The sequence below is a fragment of the Podarcis raffonei genome, chromosome 3 (genome assembly GCF_027172205.1).
Source record: "Podarcis raffonei isolate rPodRaf1 chromosome 3, rPodRaf1.pri, whole genome shotgun sequence".
Classification (NCBI taxonomy): domain Eukaryota; kingdom Metazoa; phylum Chordata; class Lepidosauria; order Squamata; family Lacertidae; genus Podarcis; species Podarcis raffonei.
In genome coordinates, this window is record NC_070604.1 from 63,664,250 (window position 1) to 63,681,572 (window position 17,323).

Consider the following 17,323-nt stretch of genomic DNA (forward strand, 5'->3'; position numbering starts at 1 on the left):
GGTCAATAGGGGACCAATCTTATTTAAAACCAAGCTAACTGACAGAGGCTTAACAAATTAGATTATTTGGTAGTGCATTGAAGTAATAAATATTGAGGAAAACTAATACAGTCGGACTTCCACTAATCTGCAATTTTGACAAAGGTTTACTTTCCATTTCTTGACATTCTACTGAACTAAGTTGTTTTATGGAAGCCTAACATTCTACAACCATGAAATAAATTGTCATTTGCCTAGCCACCACCCCTCTCATTTCATTGCATGGAGATCACTAGTGTACTAAGGTGACCTACATGGTCAATAGCAATAGCTAGGGCGCCCAGGATCAATTGTGTCAGTGGCTCTACGCATCTCACAGTGTGGTGAGAGTCTCAGCAAGTGCCAGACATCCTCCAGAGTGTTAAGGAATACATTGATTTCCATCTCTGTGGGTGGACCATCATATTGGTGCCTTGCAGACTGAAGTGATCACATCCAGCCCAATTCTGTGTAGAATAATATTTATGCTTATTATTTGCTGGCTGCCAGTTCATTTCTGGGCCCAATTCAAAGTGCTCACATTAGTATTTACAGCCCTAAATGACTTAGGCCCCAAGTATCTGAAAGGCATGTCTCCTTCTCTACAGATCATCCAGGGTGTTTTGATCAGCCCTTTTGGTAGTTATACCTCCCCAAGAAGTTTCGGAGGTGGAAGGCATTCTCTGTGGCAGCCCCGAACAGATGGCTTTTTAATAACAGAGCTTTTGGCAAGTGCTGAAGATGCATCTCTTCACCCTGGTCTTTTGAGATGTGTTTTTTCAAGACCCACCCTATTCCTGTGATCACAAACTGCTTAACCTGCTTTAATTTTCAAATTTAAATTGTTGTAACTTTGTAACTGGCCCCAGGACCTGCTAGTGAAGGGCAGGTAATAAATTCCATAATGATAATGGTAATAAGCCTTATTCATGCTAGTTGGAGGGGGAAATGGTATAAAAGAAAATTCCTGGATGCCAAGATCTATGTTTGGGGCAAGTACTCTTTGGTGAGAACTCCAGCAGAGAGTTAAAACTACACAGTATGCAGCAAAGTAAAGTGTGGAAATATAGGCTGTTAAAACTTTTAAAATGCATTTTTCCAAACAGTCCTCTTTTCCCCCAGCATAGTAAAAGGACGCACATTTAGTAAGCTAAAATGGGTGTACTTACAAACTCTCCAAAGGCCAGGCTCATATGCTTTTCCATACATCAGTCTGAAAGGCCACGCAGGCAGCAAAATTTAGTTTTGTTCCAAAGAGCTAAGAATTCCTAAATTGTTGGCATAGGAACTTAAGAATGGCCTGTGAGAGCCACACAGGTTAAACTAGCACAACTAGCTCAGACCTCCTCATCTGCCACAGGTCCTGTGAATTAGCAACATGTGATAGTCTACATATGGTAGATTAGAGCACAGGTGATCCTGAGAACTACTGATGCACCTCTCAACATCTGCAATCTCCCTCCTGTCTTGGTCTCCCATTTTCAAAGTTGACATGATAGCTGCTATACCACAGTCACTGATACAAGCTCATGCAAGACTACTCAGGATATAAATGATGAAATACAGTTTTCTTTCTGGCCATTAATCATCTTCTTCCTATTCTGTTCTCTATCAAACTGTGGACACAGCAGTGGCAAATCTTATTGCAAAGGAGAACCATTGATCCTTCTTCAGAATCTGTCCATATTGCTTTTGTGATGTAGGAGGAGGGATTTGCTGAAGTTTTATTTCTAGATTGGTTTAGTCCCAGAGGAAGTCACAGCTGTGGCATGGTGCAATTATTACTGGCAATTCTAATAGTGAGCTTTTGTGCAAGATGAGATGTGAGAGAAGAACCCGTTCCATAAAGCTAACATTACTCATCATCCAGCACAGTTGAGCATCTTAACAGGGAGGAGGCAATACAGAAGGGTGAAATCAGGGATGCAAAGTAATAACAGAGAACAAGACCAGGTCAAAAGTAAGCCTCTTATGAACCTGCTTTCCCCTCCCTTGTTTCCCAATCTCCAACTATCTCTCAGTCTATTTAATTAACTTTTACATCAGATACACAAAAAGGAATACAAAAGCTGCAGCCTTAATTCTATATAGTGACTTTTTCAGTCTCTCAGATTAAAGCATGCATGTGTCATTTCCTAATAGGAATTTCAAAAAAAACCCAACTTGCTCTGGACAAATTACTTTACAAGAGAACAAAGGTACAGAAAAGGTAGTGACCTTGTTATCACAAGTAGCAGCTGAAGCAGTAAACCTTGGCTGGACTATACAACTTTAAAAAATACAGTATTTGTTGTATTTTTTGTCATAACATTTAACAGAAACTTGAAGTAATGTCATTATCAGAATCAGGATAATTGAATAGTTGTGCGATAAATTTAACTGTTCAGAACTCCTTTCTAAGTTCTTGTAGTAGTCCAAGCTTTAGAGCAACAAATCTCTCCAAAAGGTTGCTTGGTCCCCTGGCTGCCGCTAGTCTATCATTCACATAAACTAGCCTGAGACAACCAGCAGGAGCTCACATGACTGAATGTCCCTCCATTTTTTTAAAAAATCAATCCACCTACATAGAAAACTTGCACAAAGCTAAGGTAGAAGCTTCTCTGTGTATCTACTTTTCTATGGGGTGGGGTTTGTTTTAAGAAGAATTCATTCACGCGAGGCCCCCATCTGCAATTTGAAGTGGCATCGTGTGGACATAGGCGTACCACTTCATTAGCTGTTTGAGGTCTAAACTCCATGAGGCTTTGTTGGTGGGCACTGCCTGGTTAGTGTTGACATGTGACAGGGCCTTCTTAGTGGTGGTTCCTTGTTAGTAGAATGCCCTCCCTCATTACTATCAGGAGAAATTTTAAAACATTACTGTTTATCCAAGTATCTGATGACAAATAAGATACTGCTCCCAGCTGAGATCCCTGAAATCACTGGCTGAGATTATTCTTGTAAATGTTTTTAGAATGTTTTTATAATTTTTCTTTCATTCTTTGCTTACTATTGATGGATTTTTCTGCCCTAAGTTCCTTCGGGATGAAGGGTAGGGTATAAATTGAATTACTGATAATGCTGCTTTATTGCTTTGATGATGATGATTAACTGCACAATTAAAATCATTACATAATTTATCTCATTAAATATAAAACAGTAGGACATAAATAAAACCATATAAAAGCACCACAACCAGCCTCCTGATTCCCAGCACAAGATACTGCCACACGCAGCTTACTTGAACCAAAAACCAAAACGAAAAGACTCTGGGCAGCAGCAAAACACAACTCTCGGGGGAACAAGTTCCATAAGCAGGAAGCAAAAAATGAAAAAGCCCTATAATGTGAGCCTGTCAGTCTATCATACTAAATGGAAGATCCATAAGCAGAGCCGCTGATGCCAATCTCAAGACCTCCAGAGGTTCATATGGCTATAAATGCTTCTTCAAGTAGCTCAGTCCTAATGTACCGATCTGGTGTGAAAATCATGGCAGTACCTATCTCGGGCCAGGATTCCACACTATACGCCTTCCATGCAGTGATATTGACTGTGAGGAACAAAACAAAGCAATACATGAGCAACAGAGGATCGCTGGTGCAGATGTACAGCTGTCTTCTTTGGGGTAAGGTGCTACACTGGTACAACTGTGCTGTTTCTGTGGAACTGCAAGAAAGTTTAGCACTGTCACGAACAGCAGATGGGAGAAGAGACCTGCTTAATGCCACACCAGTATGTGATATTTCATTTAAGCAGGCAATGATGATTATGCAACAATGTTCCCTTGTTCTCCTCTCCCTCTTCCACCACGTATGGTATCATTATCAGAGCTGATCACATTACAGTCAGGCCTCATTTATGTGACCTTCATAAACATTTTTTGTCAGAGGTTTAGCCAGTTTAATGCCTGAAATGTGTGTCATATACCTCTGGAGCAACTACAGTTTAAAGAGCATCCAACCCTTTTAGGGGGGGAAATAAAAATCCACATTCTAGATATTATCTCTGCATCAACTAATTCTCCCTAAATCTGATTTTCATTCGAGTCTGGGCCTTCATTTATGAAAGCAGATGCAACATAATTGCTTAATATACCAGCGACTTTGTATCCACTGGTTCTAATTCCCTGTCAGTCTTCCTTACCAAAGGATGATCTTTTCCCTCCCCAGCTCCTGGCTGCTGTGTCTGTGCTTGGAAAGCCTTTTATAGTGTTATAAAGGCTTTGCCTATTGGCTTCACTGCACAAGTGGGCAACTGCAAATTTTTACTAGGGTTGCTTTCTGCAGTGTGTGTCACCATTATGCCCACTTCTAGATCTTATTTGTTTACATCTTTATCTGAAAGGTCGCAACAGGGACAGTTGGTGATTTTGCAATGCCACAAATTAATTTATATTTCCACCTCTCCATTCCTGGGCTATACTTTTCTTACTTACCTGTAGCTACCAGCTTCAATTCAACCATTTCATTTCTAGAAAGCAACCGATAAATACATGGGCTCTGGTCCATTTTTGCTATGGAGAGCATTCCTAGCATGTGGAGATGCTGTTCATCCCTAAATGTGTCAGGGAACTATGAATGCCCTTTTTGCTTCTCACCCCCACCCGCAAAAAAAATTGCAATTCTGCAGGAGGGGCACTTGTTCCCTTTGCATTTTAAGAGAGAGTGTTGAAAACTTAAACTCTTTGGTCTGCAATCCACAAAACACTTGTCAGTGCTGCTTCTCAGACTGAAAACATTAAATCTGCGGGTCGCTCCCAGAGCAACTCGCGTGCCAGAAGTTTCGCCCGCGTTTCTGCTTCTGCGGATCACTTTCCTCACAGAGGAGCCTCAGAATATGAGAATATGCGGAGGAGCACGAGCCAACAAGGCGCCCCCGCGCATTCTATAGTACGGGGGGGCACATTTGCGCTCCTAAAGGAGGCGATGCATCTCCTCACAAAGTTGGGAGTGGGAGGAAAAGAGAGCCAAGGCGCGCGAATGCCTTCGGCTTTCAAAGGGCCCTTGTCATCTCGCCCTCCCTTCTCTCCTCCCGCTTGAGGCATATGACAATCTGCCATTAGCTCACTCCCGCATTCCCCAGAGCTTGGGGGCCAGCCAGCCAGCCAGCACAACAAGCAGCATCTGACACCAAGCGGCACTGCAGGGCCAGGAGGAGCGCGCGCCCGTTCCCCGCCCACCGCCGTCGCCAGCAAAACAGCCGCTTTCGCTCCTCGCTCCCCACCCCTCGCGCGTGCGCACCCTCTCACACGTGCGAAGCTGCTCCTTTGAGGGCAGCCAATCCGGACGCCTCTCGTAGGCTGGCTGGAAAGGCGGCCAAGTGCCCCCCCACCCCATAATGCCGTCAGCGGCTCTTCCTCACAACTTTGCAAGGGGGGGAGGTTGTTTGCTCCCCTCCTTCGCAGCATAGTGTCCCAGGCCACCTCCCCTCCCCGCCCTGGGTGTTTCCGACGCCACGGAGAGCGTCGCCTGAAATGTTGTTACACAAGGCGCCAGGACCTTATGCAAGGAGAGCGAGGAAGAGACGGAAGGTACTGCCGGCAGACCGAAAGGCAGGAGCCGAGAGCGAAGGGGAATATGGGTAGAGGGGATGCGGCGGGGGGATTTGAAAGGGCAACGGGAGGGGGGAGGGATTGCGAAGGTTGCGCTTTGGTTTCTGCTTTAGGGAAGCTGCGCCTTAAAAAATAAAAATAATACTAGGCGCAGCTTCTTGCAATACATTTCCATACTGGGGAAAATGTTTGCACCAGTTGCCTTTCTGCATACTCCGTTGAATACAAAGGGACGGGCTCTGAGGGAAGAGATGTGCAGGTGCACATGCAGAATGTGGAAGGGAAGCTCTAACGTCCTTCCTTTTCTCCACCCAGGATGCTGAAGACTATAAAACAAGCCCTCTTCTCTACTGGGCTGGAGATGCCCAAATGGACAGCCCTGCCAAACCAGGTGACCAGCGTTTATGGTTGTTGTTTTTAATGACTGGAAGGTGACTTTCCGCTTAATCCTTGATCACGTCCAGTAAATGGAAGGGGAAGAGATTTGCACACATGCATACACACATTCCTGAGCGGAGTCCTAAACACAAATTGCTTGACTAAATATGTGATCGAGTGGGCGACACCTAAGCAGGGGTTCATTACGTATGAGAGTTCCCTATTGCAGCTGGAAATATCACTGTTGCCAAAAAGTCTAAATTTTGGGTTCAGCAAGACTTCACTGGAAGATGCAAGAACTAATGCAAGTATCCCAGGGAAAATAACATGAAAACATCCAACAGGCATAATTTAATATAGCATTGCCCCCTCCCCTGGGTATTATCCTAAGCCCCTCTGTTGACTCCACATTTTGTCTATGTATTGACATATGTAGTAGGTGGATGTAAAGGGTTTTTTATGCACAAGGAGTGCTTTGAAAGCAAAGTTATGAGGTACTGTGGTTGAGTAATGCAACAGTGTAAATGAGTTTGATTAACCTATTATTATTTTTGAAAATACCTTCAGATTGCTATTTAAATCTATGTAATTGATTAAGGAAAACCTTGCATTACTGAGAGAACCTGAAGTTTGAACTCTGTTAACATGGCTACATACTGCAGTCATTTCTGAAGATTTAAATGTTAGGAAATTGTTCATTTTATTCCAAAAAATATGTCTTGAACACCATGCATTTTTTCTTGGTAAAAATAAATATTTACAAATACATCTTTAAAATGTTAAATGTTGCAGGTTTAAAAGTTCTTAACATGTTTAATCATCAGTGGCTGCAGGAAATATATGTGTTCAGAAACAAATTTTAATGCTGAGCTCTTCTAGGACAAAAGATTGTAGAAGTGAACTTCGGCTTATAATCCTTCTAACTGTGTGGTCTTCAGCCTTTGAAGGTGGAAAACAGTGGGCTAGGAAAACAAGGAGGGAGAAATGCATGCTAAGGTGTTGTGAAAGGAAAGCTAGCACTTACACACAGATACCCAGCCAGATATTTGGTTCCTGTTCTCAAGTGGATCATCCGATTGAGTATTGCAACATTGGTGCTCAATTCCCACAAAGACTTACTTATGGCCAAAGTAAACAGCAAGCTCATGTAACATTTCTCCCAACTTTTTTTAAAAAAGAAAATCTGCTGGGGTTGGGGAGGGGAAGACCGCTGGGGTGAAGAACAACGTAACCCTCTTCCCTCTGCAAGGGCCTTGCTATGTATTTAAAAGATCTGAGAGCACAATGCAGTAGCTCCCCACCCTCTCTATTCATGAGAAATGGGGTCGTGTGGTGATGGTGGTGGGGGGAGCTGAGTGTTCAGAAATATTCAGCTGGCACCTGCTCTTGTTTTTTAGATGCTTTCATGGGATTTTCCAAATTACCATGTTGCTTCTGCTATTTCTTTTACTGGGCCGTGTGGCTGGATGAATTTTAAGTTTTTATTTGATCATTGTTAGTGGTTTTATAAACCGCCTCTAAGACTCAGTCACAAAAAGGCAGAGTGCCTATACTTCAAACAAATTTTAGACCAGGGTTCAAATCCCCACTCACCCCATGAAGCTCACTGGGTGACCTTGGTTCAGTCACCGCCTCTCGGCCTAACCTCCCTCACAGGACTGTTGTGGGAAGTAATTAAGGAGCAGGGAAAGCCTTAGGAAAAAATGTGGGATATAAATAAGTAAATATTCTCCAGGATTTGTCATTGGTCCCCTTAAGACGTACCAGGAGGATAACTGTTGCATTAAGGGACCCCCAACTGTTAAGGGGCAGCTGGGTCTCCTCCAGGCTCCCTGATTACTGCTTCCCTTTTTCTTCAAACCATTGATTGCCATGCAAAACTTCCAGTGGCAACCCAAACAGTTAAGCAGATTGTGGTCTTCCAACAAGATGGATGAAGAAAAAACTCTGTGGCACATTTATTCCTCCTCCTCCTGCCCAAATACACTTAAGGACTGAACCTGGCCATACCATGTGATGCTGCAACAGAAACACCTTCAAATACTTACAAAGTTCTTCAGCAGCTGTGCTGGTGGACCCAGTGCTTTCCTTTATAGTGCTGGGGGTGAAGCAGTTGCAGTTACTGTTGCCGCCACCATCTTCCTTATTTCTCAATGCTGCTAAGCTCTGCGGCATCTCCTGCCCCCAAATATACATATCAGGAGTGAGGCCCTGATTCACTGAGAATAACAAAGTTATTTTATTTATTTACTACTCTTTATGTACCATAGTTCCTGCAAGGTGGCAAACATAGTTTTCCCACTGCCCATTTCACCCTCACAACCACCCTGGGACCAGACAATACATTTTTAAAAAGAGAGGACCTGGGACACTCAAAGATGACTTGTTTACCTGGGATTAACAGTGCCTGGGGTTAGTGGTAATTTCCCCACTCAAAAATTGTCTTCTACAAGCTGCTTTTCCATCATGGAGAACAGTGAGCTTTCACTATTTAGTCGGAAAAACAGCAGGAAGGCCATTTTGAAAGGGAAACTGACCAGAGGAGAAAAAGTTAATCAGTTCCTCCTCCCCCCCCCATTCAATTGCTCTGGGTGGCAACCTCCTATTACTACTATTCATGAAAATAAAAGCAGTAGCAGTATATAGAGTCTACTTTGGCCCTAAGCTCTTGATCTGAAGGAGTGTGTATGGGATCAGTTTGCAGAATAGCAATGGGTAAATGACTAGTGAGATAAAATCGAGGAAAGAGATTGGTTTTGTGTGTTTTTGTAACAATTCACAGCCCTTATCACAATACACATTGTGATAGGCATTTCCTCTGTCTAGAGCAGGGGTAGTCAACCTTTTTATACCTACCACCCACTAATGCATCTTTCTTGATGGTAAAATTTCCTTACCGCCCACCAGTGCTCGATGGAAGGAGGATTCAGCTTGTGCCGTAGAACCCCCTACCGCCCACCTAGTATCCTGAAACGCCCACTAGGTAGGGACCAGGTTGACAACCCTGGTCTAGAGATAGGGAACACACTTTCATTTACTCATTTTTAGTTGTGGTTCCTACTTTTAAAGAGTTCAATATCTATGCAGAGTTTATTGTATGAAAATTACCAGGTAACAAGTCTTGATTTTTGTTTTTCCCCCCCTTAAGGCTTCTGATTATGAAATTCGACAGTATGAACCAGCCAAATGGGTTTGCACATCTGTTAAAACTGTGGACTGGGATTCAGCTATCAATACTGGTTTTACTAAGCTCTTTAATTATATTAAGGGCAAGAATGAAAAAGGTAAGGTGTGTTTTGCTCTACTTGTGTTTCCCTTGAAATCAGCTTCCCTTTGGCGGGAGACAAACACTAAGCACACATTCTTCCTCTTCTTCTTGAAAATATACCTCAGGTGTGTCTTTTTCGTGGGGAAATGTGAGAAATAGTAAAGGAGAGAATCCAAATTTCTAACTAAAAACCCAACATCCCAAAGGAATTTTAGTGTTGGAAAGCACAGGTGATGTCATCTAGTTCAGCCTTTTTTTAGGTTGAGGTCCTGATCACTCTGGTGTGGATGAGAGATGCTCTTGCTTCCTTCATACCCCCTACAATCTTAGCAATCTATTCCTGTTTTATTCCATCCTTTCTTTTGTAATGTTTTGATAATGTGTTAAGTGTAGCTAGTAATATCTTGCCTCTTGCAGGAGTAAAGATAGACATGACAGCTCCAGTGACATGCTATGTGCAGCCAGGCGCTGGCCCGTTCTGTGAGTCCACAACAACCGTCTCTTTTTACGTGCCACCTCAACACCAGGCAAATCCACCTAAGCCATCAGAGGCAGATGTCTTCATTGAAACGAGGCCAGCAATTACTGTGTTTGTCAGGTAAGCATGTGTGTCTATAACCTGCACCAGATGTGGAGAACTACAGCTTCCACTTTCCCTAGCCATTGGCCATGCTGGCTGAACTGTAACTCCCATCAACCCCAAGACTATCTCCGTGTAGCCAACACCATTTTTGTAATTTATCTTGGAAAATGTCTGCTAACTTTGACTGCCACCTTGTGGTAACTGTATTGTGTCAAGGTTTTATGTGTTTCATGAAGGTGCAGATATGGGAGGTGGAAGAAACTGGGAAGAAAAACTGCTGAAATTAGAAGTTTAATAAACCTTCTTGGATGCTTTAATGGGGAAGATGAGCCATTTTCTCCACTAATATTTTTGCTACAGTTCTTACTGCTTTGTGGAGCTGTAAAAATCCAAACTGCTCTTCAGGCGAGCCACACAGTCCTGGTGAAATGTATTTGTGTAAACAAGAGCTTTCTCCAGTGCCTTCTCATTTCTTCTTTCCCTTAAAAGTGAGCTCAAAACTGGGGCCTGCATGTTCTTGCTCACATATATAGTGGCTGTGACATTAAAAGCTGTTTTATATATACATACATATATCTATGAATGAATGAACTGGTGCCTTCATGTTGGTGCTCCATCCTGGCCCAGGTTGCAAAAGAACTGCAGTGATTTTTTTTGAGACACTAGTTATTAAAATCATAACCCGCTGTGTAGACAGCTTCCATGTAGCTACGCTGGTTCACACAAACATTGTGTCCAAGAAATTACTGCCCAAACTCAAGCTCAGTGGCATTGTCACAGGATCTAGCCATGCATGTGAAGTGGCTTGTAGAGTTTCCCATGTTCCCACAATGCAGGCCATATAAGTTACTGCTGTCCCTGCCTGTAGAAGGAGATTGAGCAGTTGCCACACAGCAGCTTTCAAAATGTATAGACGAGAATGTTGCAGAGCAAGAATCTTTGAATCCCTCTGCAATGAAATGGAAAGGGTTCTTGTTTCCTCAACATAAATTTAGTTACATATAAATGAAATCACTGATTTGGACCATCGTAGGTAGAAAAATTTACTAATACTGGTTTATGAGTGTTGATTCCATGTGGCTTGCCTACATTTGTCTATCACGTACACAGGTGTTCTACTTAGAACATAAAACAGTAGTCTCAACACATACAGAATACTTTGTTTTTTTGTTCTCAACAGATCTTTTGGAGGATTTGCCAATGCTAAAAAGAACCAGGATGAAATACTGGCACTTGCTGAAAGTCTGAAGCGGGATGGAAAAACTTTTCAAGAAAAGGTCTATTATACTGCTGGCTATGATAGTCCATTTAAATTGCTGAACAGACACAATGAAGTTTGGCTTATCAGGAAAAGCTAAAACCTCAACAATTCAGATTATAGCCTTAATAACCATAAGTGTCCTTAACTAAATATATTTCCTAATATTTTCCTACTTAGCCCATTGCCTTAATATCTATCAGTGCCAATATAATACTTGTTTCGCAATGTTTATATATAACTATATAATAAAACTTCCAAGTGGTTTACAAAAATGTAAGATGGCTGTATAGGTTGCCATAGTGTGGCTGCATGTGCAGCCATGCATCAGAGTGAACATGTGACCAAACTGTCTCTTTCTGCAGGCAATTTCTCTGTCCTTATAGCTGGCTCAACTCCACTGATGTCAGTATGGGAACATGATAGCTTCTAAACTGCTATGCAGATTCCATACTCCTAAGGCATGGGTAGGAAACAAGACATAAGCAGTTCTCAGTTGATTAGGGTGGTGGAAGGTAGGAATGCACAGATCTCTGATTTTAACTAACGCATGTTGGGCACAAGATTCCTGCATTGCAGAGAATTGGACTCGATTACCCTCGTAGTCCCTTCAGTCTCTCCAATTCTGTGATTATATGTTCCTTTTTACTGCAGCCTTTTAAAAACAGTAGTTAAAGGGTCCATTTCAAAAGGAAGGAAGCCAGGCCTCTTCAGATGTCCTGTAATACAGTTATGGTCTCAATGGCCTAATTACTAGGGCATTAAGGACCTCCATTGTTGCCCCTTCAGTAATCAGATTCTGGGGTAGAAAACTGATGCTTTAATGGGGAAAAGGGGCTTACTGTAACCTTTGTAATATTTTAAATAATATTTTGTAATATTTTTATCCATATTCTCAAAGTTACAGGAATCATTTAAAACCTTTACCATTTTGATATCTAAACTGAGACTAATTTAGATCACGCTGACATTAGTTTTAAGTTTTTGCCTTTGGGCACTTGAAAGGAGGGGGAAATGGCCCTCCAACCAAGTATGTGCCTGCCTTAATGTTCCTTCTCACATTATAGATACATCAAGAGATCTTTCATAGAAACCACAGTGAAGATGCAGCGTAGGTCAGCTGGAGGGTGGTGCTGGAATAGCCACTTACATGGGCATATTTTCATGGGGAAGACAACATGTGGTGCCCATTCTCCAATACTTTATATTAAATGGACAAACTGTGTAATTTTCAGCACATTGAAATACTCAGTTATTAGGCTTTTGAGGGCTTTCCGCCTTTGGAATTTTGTAAGTTGCTATATAATAATTTTTAAGTTGTATAAAGTGTGATTTTTGTAAAACCAAAATGTTAAATCAAATAATTGACACTGAAAACTACCGATGCTGATGTTGCCAAACTGTAGTGCTGCTCCTGGCAAATAGATCACACACGTGAAGACGTATCAAAAATAATAAGAAGGGGTAGTGTTTACTTGCACATTTAAGTTTTAAGCTCTGAAATGTCACTAGCCAGAAAAGCCTTGTGTTTGTACTGAACACATAGATGAGCTTGAAAGTGGACTTGAAACCATTTGATAGGCTGTCAATCTTTAGAAAGATATAGCATCTATGGGAACGTGTGAATTAACAGGAAAGGCTGAATGTTGTTACTTTCCTATACACTTAGCTTAAAAAAATTTTTTTGCCAGTTAATGTATCTGCTAATGTGAGATGCTAATAGTCTGTGCAATCTATTTACACCAGCAGCTGTGACAGATGAATGGAAAACACAATGGATGTTTTCTTAGCACCTGCTCTAACAGAAACCAGCAGCTTTGTTCAGCTGCAGAGAGAAGCTGCCTATTTCAGTGGTAATAATATAAATAATGTGTCCTATTGTCGCCAATAAAATTTGTCATTAATAAATACAACTAATTTTTTAAAAATAGTTTCCTTTGTTCTGAGGATATCATAATGGTGTATTTTTCCAGCATTCATAAACATGAGGCTTTGGGAAGCAAAAGTGTTCATTTATCAGTTCCCCCCTTACTTTGTAACAATTTACATGTTTTAGAACATATAGGACACAACATGAGTTGGAGGAAAGAAGAGGGGCGACTGTGTAGTTCCCTGAAAACAACCATTAGACACTCTTAGGGCTGGATTCAACAAATGCAACACACTAGCAAAAGCCCCTGCTAGCTCAATGGGGTCTTCCTCATTCCCCCATGCCTCCTCCAGTCCACTCTGGAGGATCAGCAGAACCCCCAGAAGAGTATATGGGGTGCAAAGATGGGGGCAGGATCTTCCTGTTTGGCAAACAGAAATGCTTGTGTTGATGGAACGATGAGAAGAGTATGATGTTGAATTCCTCCCTGAGCAAGGAGAGCAGAAAAAACGTATTGCTGTGCAGCTTAGGAAGCAGAGGCTCAGTCATGGAACTATATAGGGCATAGTCCAATAAATCTAATAGCTGTGATCCAGTGGCCTCAGTTTACACACAGGGAGATACCATTCCTTTTTGAGAGAGTCTAACTTTTGGCACACCTAATGGGAAATCACCATATTTGCACAAAGAGCTTCTCTTGAATAGAAAACTGTGTTAGGGGCTTTGGATTTTGACCAGCAGGCTCAATCCCATCTATGCCTCCTTGTGGTTGATCAATTCTTACCCCCTTTAGTAAGACCATAAGCATGTGTTCAGACCTACCTATTCCTCGTGTTCAAGCCTGCCACAAACCCTTGCTCTGCCAGGCTAGCGTTCAGTATAACAGCACCCCCAGATTTTCAAGTCTTGCATTATTAAGTCTAGCCACAAGATGACAAATGGCAGCCTTGTTTATTGACGCAGTCACAGGATTGTCCCCATCCCCTTCTCGAGTTGAGTGAAGGCCACTAAAATTTATAGAACTAACAAATAACAGAGATAGAGAGAAAAAGAGCCAAGTGTTTTTCATCAAAATAAATTATCTACATAGAGGAGGGTTGTTTTTTTTCTTTAAAAAAATGTAAAAATGTAAAAAGTCCAACACTGGTAGGGCAAAGGCTACCTCAAGAACTTGTATTATGTACAAACATTATAAAAACAGAAGACTAGCAACTTATTCAAAATTCATTTTCCAAAAAAACCCAACAATCCTGTGATCAAAATCACAGCTGATATTTTAGCTATCAGTTATATTCTTTACAAATAAGAAAGTTATATATATATATATCTATATATTTAAACACACTGGTAAAGACTCAATAAAATTAAGCAAAGTCTCCTAAATTGTTAAGTTTATTTTCCCATATCAAGGAGATGCTGACTGTAGACAAAAAAGTAAAACTAATTGTAGTGTATTCTTTGGTAACCAAAAGTTAGCAAGTGTTTCAATATTCCAAGTGATATGTTGCTTAAAACTTTCCCATTTTGACAAATATAAGAAAAACTGGTAATTCCCAGTTTAATCGAAAAGAAAAGGGTACCATTTGCAGTTATATACTATAAGCTCTCAAATCGAGAAGTTAATGGCCATTTGCTTATTATTATTATTATTATGCCTCACCCCATCCCAGATTTACCTACATCTTCTTTACAAATCGGCAGCCATTTATTTTAGGTCTTCTATAGGACATCATAACTTCCATTCAAAGAAACAAATTCACCTATGAGGTTTTTTTCTTAAGAACCCAATAGATGGACTGTAATATACCCACACAGCAGCCACTTCTGTATTACAATAGTGCTTCTTTCCTATTGCGTTTTTTAAAAAACAGTAATTCAGAATCTGGTCAGCCTGTTTGTTATGCTATCATGACATGGTTAGACCAGCAGAGGACCCCCTGCACAAACTAGAAGAAACAGTCAGACAACAGCCAACACAGCTAACTACTAGGCCACATATTCTATCGTTCCCTGCTCAAAAGAGATTACTAGGTTTCATAAATATAACACTTTGAAAGCTGCTGCCACCCTGTACCACAGAAGCTCCCCATTTTCTCTGTAGGCTTACTTTAATTTTCTACACTCTTAAAAAAAACAAAACACACACAACCCAGAATCTGAAAATATTAGTTTCTGGTTTTTTTCTAAAGGATTTTAATGCTTTAATGGACTGATCTGACTTAGTTCCATTTAAACTAAAAGTCACATCCATTTAAACTAAAAATCGCATCCCATCGAGCCACATAGAGGTATCAGTACTGTAGCATCAATTACTACATTCTAAATACTTGGCGAAGTAAATTGTACTGATTAGGGCTTCCTGCTAAGTCTGGATCATTTTGTATACCTTATGAAACCTGTGACATCATAGTGCCTTCTTAATCCTCACCCTTTTTTTCAGTTGTTGGCATACATATTTCATTAAAATAATTTTGTATCAACCAGTTATCAAGTCTGGGCGAGTTGTACTGTTCTCACTGGAGCCCACATCTTCATTAATGTCCATTTCATCACTGTCAAACACATCAAATTGTTCCTCATCTAAAGACCTACAAGTTCTGCTTTCTGCAGGTTCAAATGGTTCCACATCTCCCTCGCTGATAACAGTCATAGGGCTACTCTGGATCCTGTTTCGAACATTGTATTTGCTACTTGCAGCAGATGGTGGGGTTCGAGACCTGCCGTACCTGGCGCTGGAAAAGGACAGACTTCTTGGCATCAGGCCTTCGCTCTTGGCCCATTCTTCCTGGGCCCGTCTGCTCTTGGTAGGAGAACAACTTGTGCTACTGTCAGTGGGCTCCCAGGAAGAATCTGCCTTGGCTCTTTGAAACCTTGGGTCTGTGTTTTTTAGCATCTCTGCTGCTGACATGCGAGAACTGGTATCTGAACGGCTCCCTTTTTTAAGCAGTAGTGCCTTGAAGTTGTCATTGCTGGTGCTACTTTTGCGAATATTTCTTTGAATTGATCCTGCCTGTTTAAGGGAAGCCAGATTTGGAGAAGCACCAGTGGGTGTAACCGGGGGTGATGGCGAATGATTTCGAGTATGATCATCCTCAGAGTCTTTGCGGCCAAGGACTTTCCTTTTGGATCTATGATTTTAACGTAGAAGAAAAACATAAAATCAGTATTAGCCTCTCACTTCAATGCTTTTCCTATTTCACATATGAATATTGTAACAAGCAAGCAGATGAATATAAACTATTACAGAAATTAGTAGGAAGATACTGGAAACAGGAATGGTGACATTCTGATAACAGGAGTCTTGTTCTGAACTGTATTCTCCAGTACAGAACTGAATTAATCCAATTTACTTGCAAGTTACAATATTTCTTTTCTCATTAATATTTTGCAAAGCAAATATTTGAATCTTGCTAAATTGTATTTTCTTAATTAAAACAGCTTTCCAATATAGTAGCGTCCTCCAAATATTCTAGCTACACTTGTCAAGGTGTTCCAAATGAAATTGCCAAAGGGCGTGAAATTAATGAAGCCTAAATGAAATCCACATGCTCTGTGGGGAGCTAGGAACATAAGAAGCATTTTACTGTATCAAAAGTAATTAGCACATAGGACATACTCTAAAGCTTCATCTAAAAGCAGTTGCATTGACCTGCAAAGAAGGGAAAGGACATCCCTTAAAAACAACAAATTAATTTGTATACAGGGGAAATCAGAAAGTGTATAGGATAAAACAAGGAGCTGGTAAGTGATTAACAAAGATGGTAAAGTACATGTAGTATTCCTTTCAAGTTAACACCAATCATATATTAATGCCGTCCAAACACTCCAACACATTTAAAAATGGTACTGATAACAAAATAATATCACTTTTGAAGAAAGCCTTATGTAGATTCACAGTTTAGAAGAAAAGACTGAGAAGTATGTTCACTTGTCAGTCTCTAGGAAGAAACCTCAACCCAAGAGTCTTGGACTATTGTGTGCCCCTTTGCCTATCCAGAGGGAGAACATAAATGGGCTGGGCTGTTCTATATTTATTTAAATGCTATATATATAATTGACTATGAAGTTTTTTTAAAGGGGGGTTGCAGAGATACTGCATACAAACAAATATTGGAAAGTGGATAAACACTTTCCTGGGTTAAAATAAACATGCCTAAACTATTTGATGATGCACATAGACATGCGTGCCTATACTGAAAATGAGTTTCCAGTAAAGTCTAGCATAAAAAGATAAAGGGACCCCCTGACCATTAGGTCCAGTCGTGACCGACTCTGGGGTTGCGGCGCTCATCTCGCTTTATTGGCCGAGGGAGCTGGCGTACAGCTTCCGGGTGATGTGGCCAGCATGACAAAGCCTCTTCTGGTGAATCAGAGCAGCACACGGAAACACCGTTTACCTTCCCGCCGGAGCGGTACCT

General features: G+C 41.2%; 2 protein-coding genes across 10 annotated transcripts in view; one reads left to right on the forward strand and one right to left on the reverse strand.

Moving 5' to 3' along the window:
* Window positions 1-5,320: 5,320 nt before the first annotated feature.
* On the forward strand, window positions 5,321-11,315 carry HEBP2 (heme binding protein 2). Its single transcript, XM_053382052.1, has 5 exons — window positions 5,321-5,527; window positions 5,864-5,939; window positions 9,075-9,210; window positions 9,612-9,792; window positions 10,958-11,315. Exons 1-5 carry the CDS (start codon window positions 5,499-5,501, stop codon window positions 11,133-11,135), a joined length of 600 nt encoding a protein of 199 aa, XP_053238027.1. The 5' UTR covers window positions 5,321-5,498; the 3' UTR covers window positions 11,136-11,315.
* Window positions 11,316-13,837: 2,522 nt separating this feature from the next.
* The window catches only part of NHSL1 (NHS like 1), a 137,709-nt gene continuing 134,223 nt past the window's right edge, over window positions 13,838-17,323 (reverse strand). For 8 of the 9 annotated variants that reach the window (XM_053382034.1, XM_053382039.1, XM_053382041.1 and 5 more), the window contains one exon: window positions 13,838-16,033. In XM_053382034.1, coding sequence (XP_053238009.1) covers window positions 15,382-16,033 — 652 coding nt within the window. In that variant the 3' untranslated portion in view covers window positions 13,838-15,381. The remainder of the gene's footprint in view (window positions 16,034-17,323) is intronic. The other variant, XM_053382043.1, reaches the window with a different exon arrangement.